This window comes from Chenopodium album, chromosome 17 (assembly GCF_948465745.1).
Source record: "Chenopodium album chromosome 17, dcCheAlbu1.1, whole genome shotgun sequence".
In the NCBI taxonomy this organism is placed as follows: Eukaryota; Viridiplantae; Streptophyta; class Magnoliopsida; order Caryophyllales; family Amaranthaceae; genus Chenopodium; species Chenopodium album.
The window spans coordinates 5,630,067-5,654,795 of NC_137850.1; the positions used below are offsets into that span (position 1 = coordinate 5,630,067).

Sequence of the window (24,729 nt, forward strand, 5' to 3'; positions counted from 1 at the left end):
TTAGTCTATTTTGTTTTGGATTTTGTGGAGCATGAAGGACTGTACACCTGAAGCCTAGTGCTGCAATTCGGCTAAGCAGTCAATTGGTTTCGTGATTTCTTCCATTTACGTCCCTAGGCTTCTTGAACAAAAATGGGTCTTTGTTGAGCAATGTTTTCCTGACAGAGATTATGGAATGGGCAAATAATGTTGGACAAAGGGAGGGTTAGTGTAACACAATCAAGAAAAGTGAATGAAGCCTTCTAGATATAGACCAGACCTATTGACGAGCCTTGTAAAAAGCTTACATTTTTATTGCATGTTATTTAATCCTTTCCCTTTCTTTTTCTGTTTGTGCATGCCATCTGCTATGTCTTAACATATCAGACCACCTTCTTTCCCTTGAAGTTCAGCAATGATGAAATAAAATCCATCCATTTAAAGATTTGTAGCCCTAAATTGAATTTGGTTGCTCATTATGGACTCATGCAGTTACTGGATTATTATCCCTCAAAGCAATTTGGGAAAATGTGCCACCATCTTGGAATGGTTTTCGCGATCCTTGTGGTGATCGCTAGGAAGGAATTGCCTGCAATAACTTGCGAGTGATTTCGATGTATGTCACATAGCCATTACATCTAGAGGCAGCCATAACCATGTATAAAGCATATTTTGATTTGATTTAACAAGTTGTTTCTCAGAACTTTATCAAGCATTGGGCTGATGGGCATACTGTCAAGTGATATCCAGCAATTATCTGAGCTACAAACTCTGTATGATTTCTTATGTGCTCTCTCATTCTCAAACATCTATGTCTTTTCTGATACGGTAGATATATACCAAAAAATTCCGTCATCTTTCCTATATTTACTAATTAAATACTTCGTATATGGTATTTCTGTAAGGTTTTTTTTTTTGGTAACTTATTTTACTTATTAATTATAAAATACGGAGTACTTTATATAGGCAAGAAAAGAGAACATCAGGAAACCCTCTTCACTAGGGTAGCTCACTGTTTAGTATTAAGCTGATATTTTACAGACATCTAGTCCCTATTATACGATCTTGTTTTTACCAGTATATAACTAGATGTATGTAGGCATCACCATCACAAGTTATCAGCTACGGCTTGCAAGCTATGCATTTGAATCGAGAGATCAGTAAGTTCATAAAATCGAGAATAGGAAAAGGATTATATTCAAAAGTCCACAACATTAATAATTTTACTGATACGTGCACAGTTGCATTTCACAACACTCAACACTGCCCACAAACTTCAGAGAATCACCAACCATACAGGATTGATATCCTCGGGAGATCGAGGAATTTTTACAGTACACACAAGCAGAACAGCTCGACAATAGTTTTGCAAGTTCCAGCAAGAATAACATTAGTAGCAGAAGATAAATACTACTATACTAGCTACATTCTCTTAAATGTGCTGGTAAAGTAACAAAAGCATCCCACTAATAATTACATAGCAAAGCATCGAACACGATGTCCAAAATCATCAGGCCAACCAGAAACCAGTATCGATAGAGGGGGAGGGGTTGCTGGAAGTTGAAATTTGATTAACTCCACTCCTTGTTGGACAGTCTAGAAGCAATGAAGTCGTAGCCAAAACTAGGGAAATCCACACACTTGTGGTACTTTTTTAGGAGCCTGAATTCTTGAAACCACTTTTTCCTGCAACGGACCTCCGGATTCCTCAAGATCCTGTGCATAAGCATGTCAAAGTCACTTGGAGGCGGACGAGCAAGGGCGTCAAAGTCAGCCTCAGCAATGAGACTACCACGGTGAGAAAACTTCAGCCCAAGCCATTTAATGTTCACACAACCAATATGATAGACCATGCGGGCTGAGGAACATTAATCGTGAAATAGATCCAAGTCGTACAAGCGACGGACAACAATCGGAGAAGAGTCGAGGAAGGCTAGGATGTCAAGGTTGTCTGGATCCAAGTCAGTGACAGCAGCGATGGGCAATTCAGGGTAGCAGTCCCTGATAGCCCTAACAAACACATAGGACAATAAGTTGCGGTCGACACGGAGAACAACGTATTCTTTGTTGTGTTTCTCATTTAGGGCGTAAAGATGGTTAAGAATACGATCATTGGGAGCCAAAAGGATGGCAGAAGCCGTGGTGAGGAGATACTCGGCGTCCCAAAGCTTGGCAACGGGAAGGGGGTGGTCCTTTTCATCCAATAGCTCAAGATCGCCATCAATACCTAGGTTAGGCTTGACAGAAAATGTTGGTGTCTTACCCCTTTTGCCTTTGTAGTAAATAGCAAGATCTATCTCGTCATCTACTTCTGTGTTAGCATCTTCATCCGAAGAGGACAATTCCAAGTCCGAGTTCTCACCTTCACCAGGGTACTCCATCACCTCACCATTAGCATCAATCACAGCTGGGAACAGAACTAGGGTAATGGTGGTGTTTGAAGGACCAATTAAAATGTCATTACCTTTGGCTGATTTGAGTACAGATGCTAGGGAAGTATCCCATTTAAAATTTTTAGGTTTCCAAGGCAACATCAATCTGAAACCTTCGGGATGAAGACATAACATGTTAATTTCCTTTTCTTTTTTCACAATTGCATCCACGACATCACTGATGGTATCGGACAATTTAAAACCATGCAAAGTTAATGGGTCAGCCCAAAGCGGTTTTACAAATACCTGCAGTTGATCCCAAAGATATGCTGTTACAAATTAATGGAAAAAACACAAATAAAAAACAGAGAAAAAAATCAATACTATATTGTGCAAAAATGTAAAAGTTATCAATATATTTTAAGCATAAGCATTGAATTTTTTTTACTCAAAGACCAAAAAAATAATAAAAGCGTTGGTAAATGCAAAAGTAGATTATCAAATGCAATAATTGTCAAATAACAACTAACCCTATTACGTCTATAAATATTTAAAAAAAAAAGTTAATATTTTGACCTTCATTATCATGTGGCGGTACATAGATTCTCCATTCTATTCTCCAATCTCCCAATCTTCTTACCTGATTCCTCCATTACCCAATTATCATTAATTTCCTCCATTAACAATCATGTTCATGGCCTCATGGGTATACGTCAAATGGAGGATAGGGATAGACTGATACTAGCTATACATTTTACGGACATGTGAGTGGAGAAGGGGTGAGGAGAGAAACATACAGAGTATATGAGTTAAAAAGGTAACAGGGTAGTTTTCTCCTTTACTTTTTTTTTCTCTACTACTTTATAAGTGAGAATAGAAGTTACTGTTCATTGTGTACTTTCAATTGTGCCTTTTTTTTTGTGTCTCACCGTCATCTTTCCTTCTCTCCGTAATTTTCCTCGATATTCTTCCACCTTCTCCCTTTCCTTTTCTTTTTTCTTCTTCACTTCGCGTCAATGGTGTACGGAGCTTCGGTCGGCGCGACAACAAGATTCCCTCCCACAAGAGTTCCTTCACCCGATCAGATGCGACCTGTGCCTGCTTAAGGTATATTTGGAATTTGCTTACATTGTGTATTTTGGTCAATTACTTCCTTTTTTTTGGGGAATCATTGGGGATTTGCATTGAAGATTTGATTTTAATGTGTAGGATTATCAATTTTCTAATGAGAATAGTGGTTTTTCTTTATTTTTTGCTTGTTACTTACTAACTATTTTTAAATTTTCGAGGGTAGGATAACAATGACTTATTAGATATTTTTTCTGGGCTACTTCATTTGCAATATATTTCTCATGATTTTTTTTCTAAATTCTTGTAACTTTCTCATACAATTAATTTTTTTAATGATTTACATTCAAAAGAAATTTTGATAACCTTGATTACTTGAATTTGCATTATGCAGATTTTACTAAAGAAGTTGAAAGAACTATACTTAAACTTGGAACGTCATACATCTGATCAAATTGTTCTCACGGTAGGGCTTAATGAAGTTGGAAACACCAAACTTGTGTTCTGGGAATTGGGTGGCTAGGTGTTTATCAACTCATACTAAGTACTACAGTAGTTGTTTCATGTAAAGTTTTCTTTGTGATTACATATGTCATGTTCAATTGAGAGTTTTAATGAGTCATTGATCTGTATATTGCTCTATAGCCCTTTGGCTACATCAGCATCACCATATAGCCAACTATTGTTATTCCTCTTGTCTTAGGTTTCACTACCCTATTTGTCTACTGACCAACAAGATTTACGTGTCCTATAGGTATCTTTTGCTCTTGTTCATACATTACGTTGCCCTATAAGTTGGTACAGACTTTAGTTCATGGTTAGTGGACAGTACTCTGTAGATAACAAAACATTTTTGTTTTGAAAATAGATGGTGCAGAGGATGCAATGTTGTCATTGTGATGAAATAGATGGTTGTTTTTTTTTTTTTTTTTTTTTTTTATTGTGATTGATGTTAATACTGGTTGGTCTAAAGGCTACAGTTTTGTTAGGTTTAGGATAGTTGTTGTTAATGGTTTTTAATGCTTAATAGTTTAGTCTTTCTTACAGATCTTCTTCCTAGGGATTTCATACATATAGTTGGGGATACTTATTTTTATCGCAACCATATTGAGCATCTACATGAACTTTAAAAAAACTGCCTCAGCCTGTTCCTAAGTATTATCCGAACATGAAGTAATGTAGTTTTGATCTCAAATTAGGAAACCTTTTCTTGATCTATATGGTTTCTCTTTAAAATGAAACTTGATAGTATATTCTTGTTAGGATGGTATTCTGTTTAAGAAATTTCCATTGATTTTTTCTGCTCTTATTCATTTAAATGGCCATTTGATTTTTGTTGATCACTCAGTAACTTATTGAAAATTTTCAAACTTCTCCCTCTCAGTTAATGTCCAGTTTTGCTTGTTTGAAGTTGATTCTCAATGGGATTCCTCAAATTAAATACCACTCGAAACTTTGTTGGGTACTCAGTACGTATTCTGCTTGGTGATAAAAAAGGGTTAGTGTTAATGTAAGTAATTACTATCCTTATTTTTTCATTCCAAAATTCAATCTTTTGGCTTTTTTTGTCAATGGGGTCTTAGTATAATAAAGTAATTCCCATGTAAATGATTGCTTTTAGTGGAAGTAGCTATATTGGAGTGCATTTAGAGCTAACTAATCTTCCACATTATAGGTGCATCAGATATGTTCATCTTAGTATTAGGGTTAATTTGTTTCTGTCATCGACAATGGGATAATTTTTTTGTCTTTGTTAGTCACAAAAAATGTCTGAGATAAGTTGTATAATGCTTAATTAAAAACACTATGTATGAAGATGGCAAGCTTTATATCAAAATTACATTATATTAGGAAAATTAAACTGGTACATGAAGACTATAATAGTTAAGAAAAACATGTTAAGATATATATTAGTTTGGAGTGACTAGAATATCTACCAAGTCAATTAGTAATCAATCATATTTATAAATCTTCCCTAGGAAAGTGTGAACTTGAATGTCGGTGATTCTTCCCTAGGAAAAGTGTGAACTTGAATGTGGATTTTGTAAACCATCCATTCATAATGATGAAAATTTGGCTGCTTAAAATTTTGAGTTATTAATAGTGATCATGTTTAATATGGGACTGGCTTGTTGCAAGCTGCAAAGGTTAGTTTTATGAGAGATGCTATGAAATTAAGCTGTCAAGTGTCAACTTATGGTATGATCATTAAAGTAAATGTTGTAAAGTGACTTTACAGGATTTGGAAATAGCTATAGATGAAAAAAAATGTTATTCCTTGTTTTCATATATCAATTGTAATTTCAGAGTCATTAAATCTAAATGTCACTAATAGAGCAATGTTAATATAGACTGCAGCGACTGATCTTTCAAGAGCTCATGCTGTGATTGGAGTTTGTGATGGACCTATGTTGCTAAAAAGTAGGTGAAACCTGTGAACCACTTACAAGGATTGTTGATTACTTAGTATTACTTGCAAATTAGATATGTATCCCATGTTTTTGCTTGATGTTGTTCTTTTCTTACTCCATGACGCAGAAATGTGATTATATATGTGAAATATTGAAATATTTTAAGTTCATTGCTTTTTCCTGCTTATTTTCTTAAAGATTATTGTTTCTTGAAATCCACACTCATAAATGTCAAGAGCTGTTTGTTATAGCAGAGAAGGGAACATGCATGCCAGAGAAATTGATAAAGCAAATCCTATCTTAAGTAATATTTTTGTGCCTAGCTATCTTATTACACATAGTATTTTTGTAAATTTAAATAAGTAAATATCCAAGCTTAAAGGTTCTTTTGTCATAAAGGTTTGGTAATGTAACATGGCTATTTTTGCACAAAGTTGAAATCTTTTAGATTTTCATATGTTAATTCACAATGATGATTTACGTAATATGGGTACACATGTTTTTATTATGGATAACTACCATAATTGAAAGGAATGATTTATCACTAGCAATTTGTTTCAAACCAGTTGTTCACAACAAGTACAACTTATATTATGTGGTCTCACAAGATTGATTAAGGTTTTTGTGTTTGGCCTTTTTTTGTCCCTTATGCTGCCTTTGATACTTGAGTTGTTTAAGTTTTGTAAAACCTGCATGTAAGGATATGTCTAGCTTATGTATCAAGAAGTGGATACCTCAAGACCTGAGATACTCTTATTATTACTCTTTTCCGTTCAAAGTATTTGGTTGCTTTCTCTTGACTTATGTACATCTTGTGTTTGGCCAATCTATCTGCTTTAATGGAACTTGTGTTATAATCCTTATTGATTTCTGGTGACATATAGTATTGCTGGCTACAAATTGACCTTGGTTTCTTGGATGAGATGTTTTTTTCATTTTAGAATTATATACTCCGATGCTTAGGAACAATGTTCTACAGTTAGCTCCCTGTATTATCAATTGAAACTTTTGTTGTGTTAAAGTATGTTTATCTTAGTATGTACTTGCCAGCTAATCCCTTTTATCCTCACTTCCCACAAATTCTAGGATGAGATGGAACAAGTATCCTTCTTTACAAAGATTGTGAATATGATTACTTTAGTAGCTGCCATTTTAGGTTTTAATTAGGTTTAGTTAAGTTGTTTAGAACTTTGGATTCAACAAATCAACGGGGTAATAAAATTTAGGGTTTTTCTCATTGGTAGCCATATAGATTTGCACATTCTCATTGGTAACAAAATTTTTCCACAAATCTCTTAAATAGCAATAGATTAATAATTTTTCTCTAATAAAGCGTTATTTTAGTAATTTTGACATAATTAAGCGATTAATCATGGTTAATTACATTCCCTTACCACCACACCACCACCCTCACCACCCTCCTATCTAACCCCTACCATCAAAAACACCCAACCACCACCTTCCCACCCCTCTACCTTCCTCTACCACCCTTATTCACATCCCTCCTTCAATTCCCCCCACCCTTGAAACACCTTGCCGCATCTCCTGTGAACACGCGCATCCTAGCAGCCACCATCCAACGCAACAACAACCAACCAATAACTTCCACCACGCCTCTGTCTCCACCCGCATCAATCACACTCACACAAAATGACCCCCTGCCGCCCCTGTATTTGGCACATAGCACCCACTAGTCAAACTCTTCTTAAACGCTGCACAAAACACCAGTGTTTAGCATTGCCTCAAGCACTTAAGCACACGCAGCAGTCCATTAACAATAATAGTCGCATATAGTAGCCGCAAGAGTCAATTTCATCCCTAATTCACAATGAACGCTACATAAAACCATTTCGGGGAGGGAAAGAAAGGATGGTTAAGGGTTTCGGGGTAGGGGGAGATGTGGCTGGGTTGTTCGGTAGGAAAGAGAATGGCGGCAAGCTGTTTTAGCGGTGGGGATTGGAGGAGGTGGCTTGGTGGTTTGGGGGTGGTTTAGTAACTTACACATGATTATTTAACCCTGGTTAGTGATTTTAGGTTATTTAGCTCAAAATTAGTAAAATAATGCTATGTTATTGAATATTTAGATTACTGATGCTATTTAAGAGAATTTGCAAAAAAATTTGTTACCATTGAGAATGTGCAATTTTATATGGCTACCAATGAGAATTTCCCTAAAATTTAAAAGAACTTCATTTTGCAAGAAACCAACATTTATATTGATGCTTATTGAAGAAGTTATTTTATGTGTTCTAATCCTTTATCTCTTTAGTCAAAGTTATTACATGCATTATTAACCAATCCTGTATGAATATGTATGCTGGTGCATGTATAATCATGGTCGTTTACATATGTGACCTGATTTTAAATGACACAAGGCAGCAATTGTTCAATCTTTCCAAGGTTTATATGCAAGGGATGAGAATGTCTAATTCAAAGTGAAGAGTGCAAAACTCTTTACTTGATATACAAAGAAAATGAGCTTCCCCCACTCAAATAACTGTCACCATAGAAAGTTCTTAATTGTGATTCTAATTAGTCATAACTAATGCCCAAAAAAAAAAAAAACTAATATGGATGTTTTCTGTGCGTAGGATATCCTTGTTTCATGCGAGAAGAAATTTTAAAGACCTCATAGATGAGGGTAAGATTGGGAGGATCGACAATCAACAAAACTTACGGTGTCCTTCCCAAGCGTGTCAAACAAGAGGACGACATATATCGCCTGGTGCTATTGAAAGGCTTGAAACAAATCTTCATCAGAGTTAAAAAGTTGGTGTTATACGTTTGTATCGTATATGGATATGTAATACAAACTACTAAACTTAAACTCTAATATGCTGACCAACACCAATGTAAAGGTAGCAAAGGGAATATAAATCCGTTCTCATGATCTTCCTTTATTAAGATACTCTATGTTTGGAAGTTGAATTGTATTATGTGAATTAATCTTTTTAGGTTTGGACAACAACTCCTTGATTTGAATTCATTTGATTTCTCTCTTATTTTGGCTAACAGGGTATTTGTAATTGGTTAGTCATGCAAATTGAAGTTAAACCTATCTTTACATATAAATATCCAAGCTCAGAAGGTCTTTAACTTATTTCGGAAATTGCTTACAACTTTTTTACACAATAACTAACTCTTGCATAAGATCCAAAACTTAATTTTTTTCCGATTAAGAGTAAGGATAAAACTGTGCTATACTACATATCCTACTATTAATTTCAACAAATATTTAATTGGCACGGCGCGCTTCCAACTAGTTAAAAAAAAAGACATTTATCTTATTGCATTCAAAACCCATAATTAATTTAAGAAGGAAAGAATCCAAGCAAAACAAAACACAAACATAAAGAGATATTCAAAGAAAGTTATTGTTCAATTGGAAAATCATTTGATCAATTTTTTTTTTTTTTTTTTAAAAAAAAAGCTAGTGAACAATCCTAAAATAGAAATTTATGAAAAGGAAGCTCACCGAAATGGAGTCGTGCCTCTCGTTCGCCATCATTGCATCGTAATTGTGCGGTTTTGTCTTCATCTCTCTTGCTTTCTCCATAACCCTAAGATGTATTTGGGTAACATTAGAATTTCAAATTCAGAATTTCAAATACCAAATGTTGGAGATGAATACGATTTGTTATGGTGGATAACCAATTAAAAAAAGTAGAAGCCCTATCAACTCTGAATAGATTGATTCATCAAAAAAAAAAAAACTCTGAACAGATTGGGAAAAAGTAAACTGCCAACTCTAAATATTACTACACCAAAAAAAAAGAAAAAAAAAGAGCTTGAAATTGAATGTTTAGTGCCAGACAATTGATTCTTAAGCCATTCAAACTATTGAACAACTTGTGAACAAAAAAGTGATTCCTTTTCACCCGAATTGCAATTAGGTGTTTTTTTTTTGTTTCAAATCACAATCAAAGTTTTCAATTGGAATTCTAAACCAAATTTTTGCCCCAAATGATTATTTAGAATGAAAAACTTTGATATTAAATTACCAAATTGTTATAATGATTAGATTCAGACGAAATTGAAGCTTTCAAAACTTGAAACTTGCTTCAAATTGAAGATGTGAAACAGGTCGGGATGGGTCAGACTTGTGAACCCGAACCCGATCTGTTTCAACCCGTCTAACCCTAAACCCATTGAAAATACGAACTCAAACTAAAAATTAACAAGAGTAAGAAGAATCATTCCCAAACAGAAACACAATTCAGAGCAATTATATCAATTCGAGCAACTATCTCAGATCGAAGTTCAATCAGAACAAATTGAATAACAAATTTAAGTAGATGTAATATCTCCGCAGAACAAACAACAGCTGAACAATAAGAACATATTTAAGTAGATGTTGTAACAACAGCAGAACAAACTGGACAGTACAACAGCATCAAACAACAACATCAAAATCAAACACTTTCAAACTAAATAATTAGAATAAACTCAAATAAAACTGGAAAAACAATTGAATCGAATGATACCTCCGCAAGAACAGCAAGTAGGTAATTAAACAGGAGGAACAAAAACTCCCAATTCTGCACAAAAATAATAACTAATTAGGATGGCATTATTGCATTATGACAATGAAGAAGACATGTATTTGAAATTCTACCAGCACACTCAATCTGACTCACATTTTTGTGTTAGTACTCTTAAAAACATGTTGTATTAATCAATGAACCCATTATACAGCAAGAAGATAAGCCCCAGCTCCAAACACAAGACAACGAAACACCGACCACAAAATACTCCTTTTATCTCAAACTCTCAAGAAGTTGTCAGCTTCTCTACTCTTATCCGAGTATCAAAAGTATGCATCTCATATTCTAGCACTTTTACATCCATCTAACATTATATATTACACTCATATATATAAAAAGGTCAAAAATTTTACACTCATCTGTCCAAATAAAAACCCTGAAAAAATCGAACCAAAAACCCCCTTAATAAACCTCACAGATTTCGAACCCTAAAATCCCCTAAATTCAAAAACAAAAAAAAATCGACAAAAACCCCTGAAATTCGAGTAGAATAGCCCCAAAATTTTGAGTAGAACACAAAATTTCGAGCCAAATAGCACCCAAAATTCGAACAAAGTAGCCCCAAAAATTCGAACCAAAAACCCGAAACCCTAATTTGACAAAAAAAACCTATATTGAACCCCAATTTCACCCAAAAATTCGACACAAAAACCACCAAATTTTGAGCCTAAATTAAAATCTCAATTTAAAACCATATTAAAACATCCAAATTTCACCCTAAATTTCGACGCTTCATGAAACCGAATTTCAACCAAAAATCGAATCGACAACATGAATGAAACAAGAAAACAACGAAAAACGGCCCCAAAATTCGAACAACAAAGAAGAGCAATATACCACATAATTCGAACATTAAAAAGGGAAAAAGAAACACCAAAATTAACAACATGAATATAAATAACTGAGATGAAGACGAAGAAACAATATAGAATATAACAGATAATCAATTACAGTACCTTGTTATGTTGTTAGAGAGAAAAAGTGTTGATTTTTTTTTTTTTTTTTTTTTTTTTTTTTTTGAAGAGAAAAGTGTTGATTTTAGGATAAAGAAGAGAGTGAGGATTCTGATTTTATTTTACTTATTTATTTTTATTAGATGATTCTTTCAGGCACTAACTACTATATGCACCACCTTAGTTACCTAAATGCACCACACCAAAAAAAAAACTAATAAAATATACTAGTATGTATAAATTTAATTCCACATTTACCCTTATTATAAAACTAAATCTAATACTTTCTCTATTTTTTAAATTGATACATTTTTCTATTTTGGCAATTTCAAATTAGATGATACACTTTTCAGTATTATCTTTCATTGATCATTTCACTTAATACATTCAACAATTGATACATCAATTTGAAAGGCAAAAAAATGATTAGATAATGAAGCCTATCAAGACGAATATTTTATGGTACTATATTCTCTTTTTTTATATTTTTTGTTGAGTTGGACCGGTTGTGATAGGTCCAGTCCGGTCCAATTTACTGTGCTGGACTGAATTTTGAGCCAACCTAAAAAGTAAAACATGCACGGGGCGTTTGGTTGGAGGGATAGAGATAAGAAAGATAAGTTAGATGGATAAGGATATGGAATTAGTAGGGAAAAAGGATAAAAATAACGAAAAAAGTGCATAAAATGACACAAACTTCACCATTGTGCAAAAAATGACACAAACTTCACCATTGTGCAAAAAATGACACAAAGTTGGCAGTGGTATCGTATATATTATTTACAAGTCACAATGCATGAGAGCTCTCTAAATCTCCAATCGAGCTCTCTTATTAAATCCCACCAACTCACCCCTTTCCATATTAACTCCCGCCAAAACTATTCATTTTCAAATTCAAATTAAAGTTAAAAACATCATTTAAAGTTCTAAGACGAAATTAATTAGACAAGTTTCCAATTAAATCCAAAAAATAATTAGCAGGATAATAAACAGAGTATATACTTTACCTTTTATATACGGAGTACTTCTAATATACATAACAAGAATTGAACATTAAAAATAGCAAACACAATTCTCTACCTCTTTATAATTTACAATGTCACTATCATTAAATTTATAAGAAAATTATAGAGTAATAAACGAATATAATTTGAATAAATCTCAATATTATGTAAGTAATATTATACTCCGTAATTGATATTTTTATTCTCCAACATTCAAAAGTACGAATAAATCAATACTGATGATTATTTTTTCTATTTTCATCCATACACGTTAGCTTGTGTGTCCGGTTTAATATGATATAGAGCATTTTATAATTAAGGTCATTCACACCTGCGATTTATACTCATGATGTTTTTATTATTATCTTACCTACTTTTTATTAGAATTAGAGACGTTTTTATTTAGTGTTTTTTTTTTTTTGAAACCACGTTAATGGTGCCTTATATTGATAATTTGTCCATCAAAACATAAGGGGAGACCTCACAAGGGCAATGGTTCTCCCATATTTGTTCTACACTAAACGGAATTTGACGAGCTAAATTATGGGCTACAGCATTCCCATCCCGTCGGACATGGCACAAAAAAATAATTGGTTGGTTGTCACGAAATAATTTTCCGTAGTTTCATTAGAGTATGAGAGGTGTATTTATACAATCCTAACAAGAGATTAGGGCTCATAAGATAGGCTCGTTAGCTATACAATATACACACTAAATATAGGCCCTAACACCCCCCCAAGTTGGAGCATGCAAATCACAAATGCCCAACTTGCCAAGGAAATACATGAATTGGTTTTTACTCAAAGCTTTGGTGAATATATCTGCTAGTTGATCAGTTGTTTTCACATAAGATGGACTAATAACACCTTCCTGAATCGCATCGCGGACATAATGACAATCAACCTCAATGTGTTTAGTATGCTCGTGGAAGATCGGGTTCTGCGCAATATACAATGCACACTAACTATCACAAAACAAACTCATCGCACGGGATGCACGACTCCTAAACTCAGAAGTAGAGCCTTCAACCACGTCAACTCGTTAGTGATTTTAGACATCGAACGGTACTCTGCATCGGTAGAAGATTTAACCACAGTATCTTGCTTCTTAGTCTTCCAAGAAATAGGGGAACCACCAAGAAACACCAACTAACCAGAAATTGATCGCCGCATCAAAGGACAACTAGCCCAATCCGAATCACACCAACCTGTAATATGTAAATCACAATCTGAACTCAAAAGGATTCCCTGACCCGGACATCCCTTCAAGTGACGCACCGTATGGAGGGCGGCCTCCCAATGATCCTGTCGCGGTTGTTGCATAAATTGAGACAAATATGCACCGTATACGCCAAATTAGATCTAGTAAAAGACAAATAAATCAAACGACCCAAAAGCCGCCGATACATTTCAGGATCAGAAATAAAAAGGGACTATGATCTAGCCAGAGTATGATTTTGCTCAATTGGAGTACCTGCCGAACGGGCCCCTAGCAAACCAGACTCTGCAATAATATCAAGTGTATACTTCCGTTGACATAAAAATATGCCTTCCGGACTTCGTGCAACCTCAATACCAAGAAAGTATTTCAACACACCCAAATCTTTCATATGAAAACAGTCACTCAAATATGATTTGAATATTGAAATTGCTGAAAAATCATTACTAGATATTATTAAGTCATCGACATACACCATAAAAAGAATTTCATATAGGGTTTTATTGGCTAGTAAACTGGAAGGAGTACAATTAATCAAATACATCGCCCCCAAAACACATTCTCCCCAAAAACTTATCAGTAAATTACCTTGAAATATCAAGGCTCGACTCACATTTAATATATGTTGATGTTTTCGTTTCACCCTACCACTTTGTTGAGGTGTACCAACATAAGAAGTTTTAAATAAAATGTCATTGTCATTGAACACGGAATTAAGTGTTTGAATTTCGTACCATTGTCACTCCGCACACATTTGACAGTAACATCAAATTGGCATTTTACCATAGCAAAAAAAGAGAGAAAAGAAGAATAAACTTCAGTTTTATCATTCAACAAATAAACCCAAGCACCTCTTGAATAATCATCAACAATAGTCAAAAAATAGTGAGCACCACAAGTAGACGGCGTCTTATATGATTCCCACAAATCACAATGTATTAATTCAAAAATCGACTAGCCCTATTGTCACTATTGGGAAAACTATCCCGAGTTTGTTTTGCTTGTGGACAAATATCACATGCTTTATTCAAGAATTTTCTACTAGAACTAGTACTAATAGCAAGAACTAACTTGACAATCTTATCCGACGGATGACCCATACATATCTTCCAACAAGTTGTACATATCCTTTATCAAATAATACATATTCTCCACCAAATACTACATATCATATATATGTTTGCCGCTCTTAGGTGCGACCAATACCTTCTCGTGGTAATTCGGTAGTGTGTATAAAGTAGGTTGAATTCATGCGAAAGCAATGTGGATAAAAACATTAGTCATCTTTATTACGGAATAGAATGTAGTCAAAATATTAAATTGGTCTAAATGAGCATGGCTTCTTTGATTAGTAGACAAGTTTGAATTAAAACCTTAGCCGATGGCAGAGCTAAGATTTTTATAATGGTAGGGCACCATACCATTGGAAAATTCGGCCTGACCTAAAGTCATTGAAAAAAAGGAAATTAATCAAGACATATCTACATAGTACATAGCAATTGTGAAAATGTTCTTAATATCATCAAAATTACTTCACAATTGTATTTACAAACCTTAACTATTCCATAACCCATCAAATGAGACCCTAATTCAAGATTTTAAGCAATGACCCATTTATTTACTACCTCCGTTTCATATTATTTGCAACGATTAGACATTTTTCCTCTCTACTTTATGTCAAATTGTTGCAAATAATATGAAACGGAGATAGTTTTTTTTTTTTTCAGTTTAGATCACTAAACTTAATAGATTTTTCGTAACAAAAATACCAATTATAAGTTATAACTAACAACTAGTTATTGGCCTGAACGATGCCCCGGGTCATGTAATGTAATACAATATGAGATTAAAGATAAACTAATTATGATACATTAAAAATGGTTTGCAAATATGTTACAATTAGTGATTGTGCTTTTTTTAGCCATATTAATAATAATTTCATATTAGGTATGGAGTATTACTAAAACTAAAATGATTTTTTTTTAATTAATAGTTATGAACATTTAAAATGGGAATTGAAAAGACCCTGAATCATGTGGAGGTGTGTTTATATATTTTAAAAGCTAAAATATTTTCTCTCATCTTAAAGTTCTTGTTAATTAACAACATTAATTTAAATTGTAATTAATTGCTTTGGTTTTATGAATAGTATAGATGAATAGATGTAACTATACATGTGACTTGGCGTCATGTCATTAGTTAAGAGAAGGTGACATATGGCAACATACATATGTATTGCCATTGACACATGGCAACATAACATGTATTTCCATGAGTTTTAATAATAATATAGATTTAGGCATGTACATGTTAAAAGAAATATTACATCATATAAAAAAATAATTTACAATTAAAGTAGATGAGTCTTGAGTCATCAACTCTTGAAAATGGTCTATCAATTATCTTAACTAGAAAAGTAATATTTTTCAATATTAATAACAAATCTACAAACCATATAAAAGTTCAACTCGGATGCACTGTAGCTTAGTAACAGTAGCTCCTTATGAATAGTAGAAACTGGCGCTATTACACCTTTGCCCTCAACATTAATACATTGCCGATTTTGCCCTCGCTTGCTTTGACTGCAATTATTACTTGCACAGATGGATTTCCTTTTTGCTTGCAGTGGTGGATTTTTGTGACACTGTAATAATTGCAGCCAGCTAAGACGTGAGATTGGTTTGATGGGTGATAATTCAATCATAGTTGTTTATTCAGAGATAAAGAGGGATGACATCTGTAAAATTGTGTACTGTTGATTACTTATTCATTCGTATGGAAGCCCTCTTATTTGTGATTTTGAAATTAATTTGAGTAGTAATCTGGTTATGCTAATGTAATTTGGTAATGGGAGTAGGTGACTGAGGGTTGACCTGTTGTACTACACAGTACTTCTCACTGTTTGGTTACTTAAGTCGATGTTCATGGGCTTGAAAAAAATTGCTTATTTCTGAGACAATATATATAGAGACATACACATTCATTCATATGGGGTGTGTGCGATCTTCTCTGTGTAAGTGCATTTCTGTTATTTTGTTGTTAATGTCATTATTTTCCTTATTTTTCTCAGTTTAGTGTTGATTTTTTTTGAAGAAGAAAAAAAACGCAGGGAATTGTTTTTTGTAAAAGGCGTTTGTATAGTTTGGCTTGCATTTGTTGTTTTCCTTTCTTTGTATACATATTTTGTATTAATCGGTTTAATTGTTCACTATTTTTGTTGTTTTCTGGGTTGTATGGTGATTAGAGATACAATTGACGCATTTGTTTGTGATCTTGCACGAACACCTACTATTCAATTCTGTATTAGTCAATCTAATTTCCACAATTTATGTTGTTTTTGGTGGTGTATCATATTTTAATAAACTCATGTGGGAATTTCAGGTGTCTTACAAGCGTCGAGGTGCTTGTTGGTATTGTTGGTTGGTAGTTGCTTTGCAAGGGTTGTGCTTTTAAATGGTATGTAGTTTTGCGATTCCTTCTTAAGTGTATTGCTTTGGGTTTGCACATTTTAAATATGGTTTTTTTTTTCGGATTCAGTGCTTATTTGTTGAAAGTGTAGTGTTTAATATTTAGGGTGTCGTAGGAAGGTAATATGGTTGCTCATATTCTGTTTGGTTCATTCTGTTATTTTTTGGGAGGGCAGTGGTGGGGCTCTTTGTTGTCTGGGTATTTTTTAACAACTGTAAAGTAGATAAGTGTGGGCCTATGTGTTGGTTAGATGAGGGGATATGAGGTATAAGGTAAAGCAAACAAAAATGTTTACGGTTAAGTCACTGGTAGTGTGTTCGTACATAGTTTCTACTACCTGCCATACCCTCTTAAAAAGGGAGCTGAGTTATTTAATGGTATGGGTTTGCTTGGACCATGTGTTTTGGTTGTAGTGCCTGTTATGGTTTCTGCAGTTGTCCGGCTTTTCCTTGGGGAATGTCCACTTTTGCCTTTGTGTAAGGGATTCCAATCTAAATGTGGTTCTTGCCATTGCAAGTTATGGTTGCTTGACCTAACAAAGTTTTCATTCCTTTTGAACCTCTTTTGCAAAAGATCACTGCTTGGTTGCAGTTCCCAGCACCAGTTTATGGATTCATAGATAGTGCTAGGAATAATGTCTGGGTGTAAGTTGTGCGGTCAAACAATCGAGCACGATTAACATTCTTTGGTGGTGATGCAAGCACGGTTCAAGAATCTCCTGAGAGGGCAGCTCAAAAGGCTGTGAAAAAACTGATATACCTGTTTGGTATTAAGGTGTCTGATTTCACATATGATCAGATTAGACTCCATGAATTATGCATGAAGTTGTTTAGGAATAAATGTGCTGAGTTATTGCAAGAGAAGAAAAAATCCCCTAGACCAGTTGCAGGGGACAGTTCTGGACATATCCTGGTTGGTAATGGTGTTCATATTTCCATTGATTATGCACAAGTATTAGTGATTGTTGTGCGAAAGACTGGTGCATCTGTGACAGTTATAGAAACTACTTGGGTGGAAGGTCATGGCTTTGTTTCATGGGTTATGGTTAATTGTTCGCGTAGTAGTAATGGGATGGAGTGCATTTTCAGTGAGTTATGTCCTTTGGCAAGTGTTGCTGAGCAAAGGGTTGCAAAGAAGGCTGTGTTTTACTTAGCTTGCAAATACAATCTGGAAATAGTTGATGCTAATTATGGGGCTACAGCAAAGATGAGTAGAGAGTGTTACTTACTAAGGGAGAAGTATTTAATCTTAAAGGGACATCTTGAATGATTGGAGAAGACTCCTTAGCTTCCTGTTGCCATGAACTCTGAGGTCCGGGAGGAGAATGTGTCTCAAAATGATGAGGAATTACAGGTGCCTGGCAGCAGCACTGTGTATGTTACTCCTGCTAAGCGGAAAAAACTACTACAGATTGCTCATGAGTAAGAATTGGGGGTAGGCACTTCAGATCAAGCATTATCTGGTTTGTTGGAACTAGGACGGTTATTTGGTAATGCTGAGCCTAATTAGTTGTGCTTAGAAGTTGTAGGGGATTGACTTGCTCTGTTTTCTTTACTTATGTAGAATGTCAATCAAAAGATGGTTATTTTGTTTCTGTTTTAATTTGTGTATAGGAAGTACTACTAGGCTATGGAAACTTGTTATTTTGGTTGTATTGTCAGTGTAATTAGAGTGGCATTATAAGGTTGCCACCTCTTTTGTTGTAATGGTACTTTTAATGTAAATATCTTTGGAATAGTATTTTCTTTACATGTATTTGTTGCAATTCTAATGGCATTAGTAATCCTTTCAGTTACCTGCTTAGTATTTGTATTTCTTATCATGTTGTGGTACATAATAACAATTCAAATCAGCTGTGTATTCTAACAATATTAGGTGGATCATACATTGTACATGTTGCATAATGGCTGACCTATAAATGCTAATGTATATTACTTAGGTTAGGATGCAGCTCTGTAGCACATAAATTGAAATCCAAAATATCAGTGTTGTTGTTATTATATGTGGAACTTACTAAAACAAAAAATGTGGTTTGATTTGTGGGTATTATTGTTTTGTAATTTACAAAATGGTTTCATATATATTCTGCCATGCAATATTTAGAAATGACAAAAAACAACATGGTGGACTACCAATATGATATTCCTTATTTATCAAGTAGAAGTTGCAGCAGAGCTAATCGAGCTCAACAACGATCATCCCAGACAGTAGTACATAGGTAAATGCTTACATATAGTTGTTGTATATTCACTTAGCCTTCTACCCCTAAGGAGTGACTTAATGTAATTATTGGATTTTAACAATTGCCTATTAATAGCCAACAGCAAGATGGACAACCTTCTTATGTACGAGTTTCAAGGAGAAATCGTCTCTTGAGTGGATCACCAGAGGTGCATTCACATAGGTAAACGACTGTGTGTTGATGTGTTTTTGGGGTGAGGTTTATTAGCTTTTGTAATGTGCATGACCATATGTGCAGAACTCAATTACTTTGTGCTTCTCTTACGTCTGGTACCGATGTTGACCAAGAATATCTAAGGTAATTACCATTGAATTTAGAAGAATATATAATTGGAATATGCTGTGCAATAACATGGTTGCTTTGTATTGTTGTTGTTGACACACTCTGATTGTATTCAGTAATTAGCATGGAGCTAAAAAGTTACCTCGACAACGTGCAACTAAGAAAAAACGCAGTATCGATGATATGGCTCAGTCATAACCAAAGAGGTACATGGTCTTGGTAACTGGTGTTACAGGTTGCTTAAGATAGACAATAGTGCTGATTTAGTTTTTGTATGTAGTGTTTCAGTACCGAAGAAAAAGAAATCTACTTCAAATCCAAAGTCGCATTGTATGTCTCTGAGCAACTTATACTAACATGGGTATGAGTTTTATATTATTGTATTTGTGAACTATGCAAACTAAATTGTATCTATTGAATTTGTATCGATGCCAGTTATTCCTGCTACTATGTCTGGCCAGCCACTGCCAGCGGAGCCTCTGAAATTATCGTCTCCTATATAATGTTTAAAATGTGCTGTGAAAAAATTTGCTTTTGAAACGTTGAATTTTTGTTGTGGTGATGGAGAGATCAAGATAGCAACAAATGAATACCCTGCTCAACTGCGGCGTCTGTTTACATCAAAAGGTGAAGATGTAGTTCACTTCAGGACCTATGCTAGGTTATACAATAATTTGTTTGCCTTTAGTTCTATAGGAGGGAATTTTGTTGCATGCACTTACAAGGGCATATATGTATTCAAAATGCATGGTCAGATGTATCATTTTGTTCCAGATTTATTGCCTGATAAAGGCACCCCAAAGTATTTGCAGCTTTATTTTAATGATGGACATAATAATGCTTTCCAGAAGTCAGGCAAGAAGTGATTGATATTCTTATGCAAGTTTCTGAGCAGAATCCATATGTAGTGTTCTTTCGACCCCTCAGAGATAAACATGTAACTGTGGATACCAAAATCGTCCTCAATCATAGTTCAGTACTAGATCAGCGTGTATACAATGCACCTGTTGTAGATGATGTCGCAGTCATATGGCTAGAAAATGCTTCGTCTAGCAAAAGTTTAAGTCCTTATATCTTAGTAGCTGGTAAATCTGCTACATCTCATAGAATTTATCATAATTATGGTTGTTATGACCCATTGCAGTACCCTTTATTATTCCCTCGTGGGGAATATGGTTGGACTTAAGGCTTAAAAAAAAGTCTCATAGTGGATTAAGAAGCACTATTCCGTTGCCAGATCCAATCATGTCATGTGCTGTGCACAATGCTGAGGACTTGCTGAATGAAGAAGATAAAAGTAAATTTCCCAAACATACCTACACTGAAATGCCTAATTCATATTGTTGTTTGTTATCTATCTATCATATTATGAATAACTGTTAATGCTGCTGTTATGCAGGAGCATGTAAAAAGAACACTAGAGCTGATAAATTCATTTTTGTAAGAGAGTATTATGCATACAAGTTGCAAATTCGGCCTGAAAACTTGTTGTTGCGGGCTGGCAGATGTTTCCAGCAATATATAGTTGACATGTATGTCAAAATTGAAAATACTCGGCTTGATTACTTTCGAAATAATCAACAAAGTATAAGGGCTGATCTATATCAGGGTATTTTAGATTCATTAGACTATGGAGAAACTGTTGCTCGAAATGTAGGACGTAAATTAATCTTACCTCCAACATTTATCGGAGGACCTCAAGATATGAAGAAACGTTCCTAAATGCCATGGCCTTGGTTCAGAGATATGGGAAACCGGATTAATTTGTTACTTTACCTGCAATGCTAATTGGCCTGCAATAAAGGCTGAGTTAGCTCCAGGTGAAACAGCACAAGATCGGCCTGATTTAGTAGCAAGGATTTTCAGAGCCAAATTGCTGATGCTGAAGAAAGAAATATTGGGGAAGCTAATCTTTGTTGAAGTTGCTGCATTGGTGTATATTGTTGAATTCCAAAAACGAGGATTACCGCATGCTCATTTCTTGATCATCCTGAAATCAGATTGGAAAATGAAATGCCCTGCTGATTATGATAAATATGTGTGTGCTGAATTACCCCCTGTCAGTAATAGTAACTTACGACGGACAGTGCTTGCACATATGATGCATGGCCCTTGTGGTGTGTTAAATCCGGAATGTCCTTATATGCGTAGCAAAGGTGGTATATTGTCCTGTAAAAATAAATATCCTAAACAGTTTTCAAATGAGACGACTAATAATAAAGATGGTTATCCAATCTACCAAAGACGTGATACTGGGGAACAAGTGAAGATACGCAACACATACCTTGATAATCAGTGGGTTATCCCATATAATCCTTATCTTTCTTCACTGTTTGATTGCCATCTGAATGTTGAGGTCTGTTCCACAATTAAAGCAGTGAAATACCTATATAAGTACATGTACAAGGGTCATGATAGGGTTTCATTCAATATAGTGCCTGGTGAGACCAGCGTTGTTGATGAAATTAAACAGTTTCAGTCAGGTAGATGGGTTTCCCCTTGTGAAGCAGCGTGGAGAATATTCAGTTTTGATCTATTTGAAATGCATCCTCCTGTTCTTCCCCTACATGTTCATTTGCCTAATGAACAAACCGTGCATCTACATCCTCATGAAAGACTACATGCTGTTGTTGCTAATTCTAAACATTCTTGCACTCAATTAACTGAATTCTTTTCAGTCAATGCAGCTACTGAAGGTGGGACAAGCCACTTATATGGTGAATTTTGTGAACATTATAGATGGGACGCAGGTGCTAAGAAATGGAAAAAAAGGGTGCTAGATCTATTTTCTGTTGGGCGTTTGGCATTTGTATATCCTGCAGAAGGGGAACGTTTTTTCCTACGGTTGCTATTACTCAATGTCAGAAGTCCAACTTCATTTGAAGGGCTTCGAACTATGAATGGCCATGTATACCCAACTTTCCATGATGCAACACTGAAGTTAGGACTAATAGAAAATGATGATATTGCAAACTTAACATTGTGCGAAGCTTCAGAGGTCCAGATGCCTGCTGCCTTACGCCGTTTATTTGCAACAGTTCTCATTTTCTGTCAACCAGTTGATCCGCCTGCCTTATGGATGCAATTTTACCCCTTTCTGTCTGAGGATTTCAGTTACAAATACCCTAACAATGCCCCTAAAATTCAACATTTAACTGTTCGTTCTGTTGAGGGATACCTTGAAGCTATGGGGAAATCACTGTCAGCAATTGGCTTGGATCATTTAGTTGCTCATGTTGATGCTGAGATCAGAAGAACAAAGGATATTATAGATGCTCTTGAAGCTCCTATCCCACCAGAAAGTCTTACATGCCATTCTAGATTAAATCATGAACAAAATGGTGCCTTCTCATGTATCATGCAGTATGTGATGGAGGGGAAACCAGGTGTTTTTTTTGTAGATGGCCTAGGAGGAACTGGAAAAACATTTTTATATAATGCGTTATATGCAGAGCTTCGACTCATGAACAAGATTGTGTTGCCTACAGCAACATCGGGTATTGCTGCATCAAATATACCTTCAAGACGCACTACTCATTCAAGATTTAAAATCCCACTTGATAGTGACGCTTCTCTGGCTTGTGTTGTTCCCAAACAGGGAAGTTTAGCAGCATTACTTAAGGAAACATCTTTGATAATATGGGACGAGGCTTCAATGGTCAAGAAACATAATATTGAATCCTTGGATTTACTCTTGCAGGATGTGTGTGATAACAAAATCATGTTTGGAGGAAAAGTTGTTGTGTTTGGAGGTGATTTCAGGCAAGTTTTGCCAGTAGTTCCTCACAGATCAATGAAAGAAGCAGAGGAAACCAGTATCGTTACTTCGTACTTATGGCCTAGATTCATAAAGTTCAGGTTGATAGAAAATATTAGAGCTCGGGAGGATTTACCATACTCTGAATTCTTGTTTGCTTTAGGTAATGGTGAGCTACAAAGTTCAGAAACAACTTATGTTCAGCTGCCACACCAAGTTGCCCAATTTTGTGAAACTGAAAATAATTTAGTTTCTGATTTGATAGAAGCAACGTTTCCTGAAATGATGCAAAGTAACCTGTGTTCTGACAGTTTTATTAATCGAGCAATCTTGACACGCTAAATGATGAAGTGGATTCGATTAATGCGTTCATGATAGAAAAATTTAAAGGCAGAGCTGTTACATACAAGAGTTTTGATATCATGTTGAATGATTCGTGCAATATATATCCTACAGAGTTCATGAATAGCTTGTGTCCAGGAGGAATGAGCCCTCATGAGCTTGTGCTGAAGGAAAATTGTCCAGTTATCCTTCTAAGGAATCTTTTGCCTTCATCCGGTTTATGCAATGGTACCCGTCTTACTTGTAAACGTTTTTTCCCAAATGTTATCCAGTGTGTAATTGCTATAGGACAATACAAAGGAGATCATGTTTTCATCCACAGAATCAATTTAAGACCATCTGGTTCTATGAATTAAGCTTTACGAAAACAATTCCCCATCAAGTTAAGCTTTGCAATGACAATAAACAAATCTCAAGGTCAGACTCTTAATCAGGTGTCTATACAATCTTCCATGCCCATGTTTTTCTCATGGTCAGCTGTATGTTGCTTTGTCAAGGGCTAAAAAAGCAACAGATATTGCTGTCTTTTATGCTAAGCCTCCAGAACAACACCCACACAACACTGTAAAAAATGTAGTTGCTTTTGAAGTGTTGAGGTTGGCAGGTATTATGCATGATAGTACAGAAGAAGAGACATGAATAGCTTCTTTGATCAGAGCACTAGAGCAGGACTTAAAATATGTTTTCTTTTGTTTTTTTACACTAAACATGTATTATATGTTCAATCTTTTTGTGGCAGATTAGATTATTAAAAAGTAATAGCATTGTTAGATGTCTTCCTACTTAACATTTGTAGTTATATATAAATCTAAACAGATCCAGTTAATTATAACCTTATCAGAGTATATAACCAACATTGAAAGCTTGCCATTTCAGTAATAACTAGCATGTACATTGTTACTTATGCCTATTCAATATACTTAAGCAACAAATTATATACAGCATAACAACCAAAAGGTATGCTTGTTCTAATTGTACAAATACAGATTGTCTGTTGTGAATCCATATTACTTATTTAGATGGTGCATTGTACACATCATCAGAGTACCCAATTAGATTACTAGTAGATGTAATAACTGAGCACCTAGA

At 34.9% G+C, this 24,729-nt stretch overlaps 2 protein-coding genes across 5 annotated transcripts; one reads left to right on the plus strand and one right to left on the minus strand.

Moving 5' to 3' along the window:
• Positions 1-1,340: 1,340 nt before the first annotated feature.
• LOC145589439 (uncharacterized) lies at positions 1,341-11,435 on the minus strand. Of its 4 annotated transcripts, none has more exons than XM_081646001.1 (4): positions 11,331-11,435; positions 10,315-10,368; positions 9,306-9,390; positions 1,341-2,657 (listed from the first exon to the last, which is right to left on the minus strand). In XM_081646001.1, the coding sequence occupies exons 3-4, from the start codon at positions 9,384-9,386 to the stop codon at positions 1,848-1,850; spliced, it is 891 nt and encodes a 296-aa protein (XP_081502127.1). In that variant the 5' UTR covers positions 9,387-9,390; positions 10,315-10,368; positions 11,331-11,435; the 3' UTR covers positions 1,341-1,847. The 4 variants fall into 4 exon arrangements, with proteins under 4 accessions (XP_081502127.1, XP_081502130.1, XP_081502128.1 ...); XM_081646004.1 differs by lacking the exon at positions 11,331-11,435 and adding an exon at positions 11,212-11,266; XM_081646002.1 differs by lacking the exon at positions 11,331-11,435 and adding an exon at positions 10,468-11,179.
• A 6,881-nt stretch (positions 11,436-18,316) lies between these two features.
• On the plus strand, positions 18,317-24,384 carry LOC145588566 (uncharacterized). The gene is made up of 12 exons (XM_081645200.1): positions 18,317-18,438; positions 19,335-19,421; positions 19,497-19,556; positions 19,777-19,871; positions 20,316-20,396; positions 20,450-20,626; positions 20,686-20,838; positions 20,941-21,201; positions 21,284-23,590; positions 23,755-23,948; positions 24,118-24,244; positions 24,380-24,384. The coding sequence occupies exons 1-12, from the start codon at positions 18,317-18,319 to the stop codon at positions 24,382-24,384; spliced, it is 3,669 nt and encodes a 1,222-aa protein (XP_081501326.1).
• The last annotated feature ends 345 nt before the right edge of the window (positions 24,385-24,729 follow it).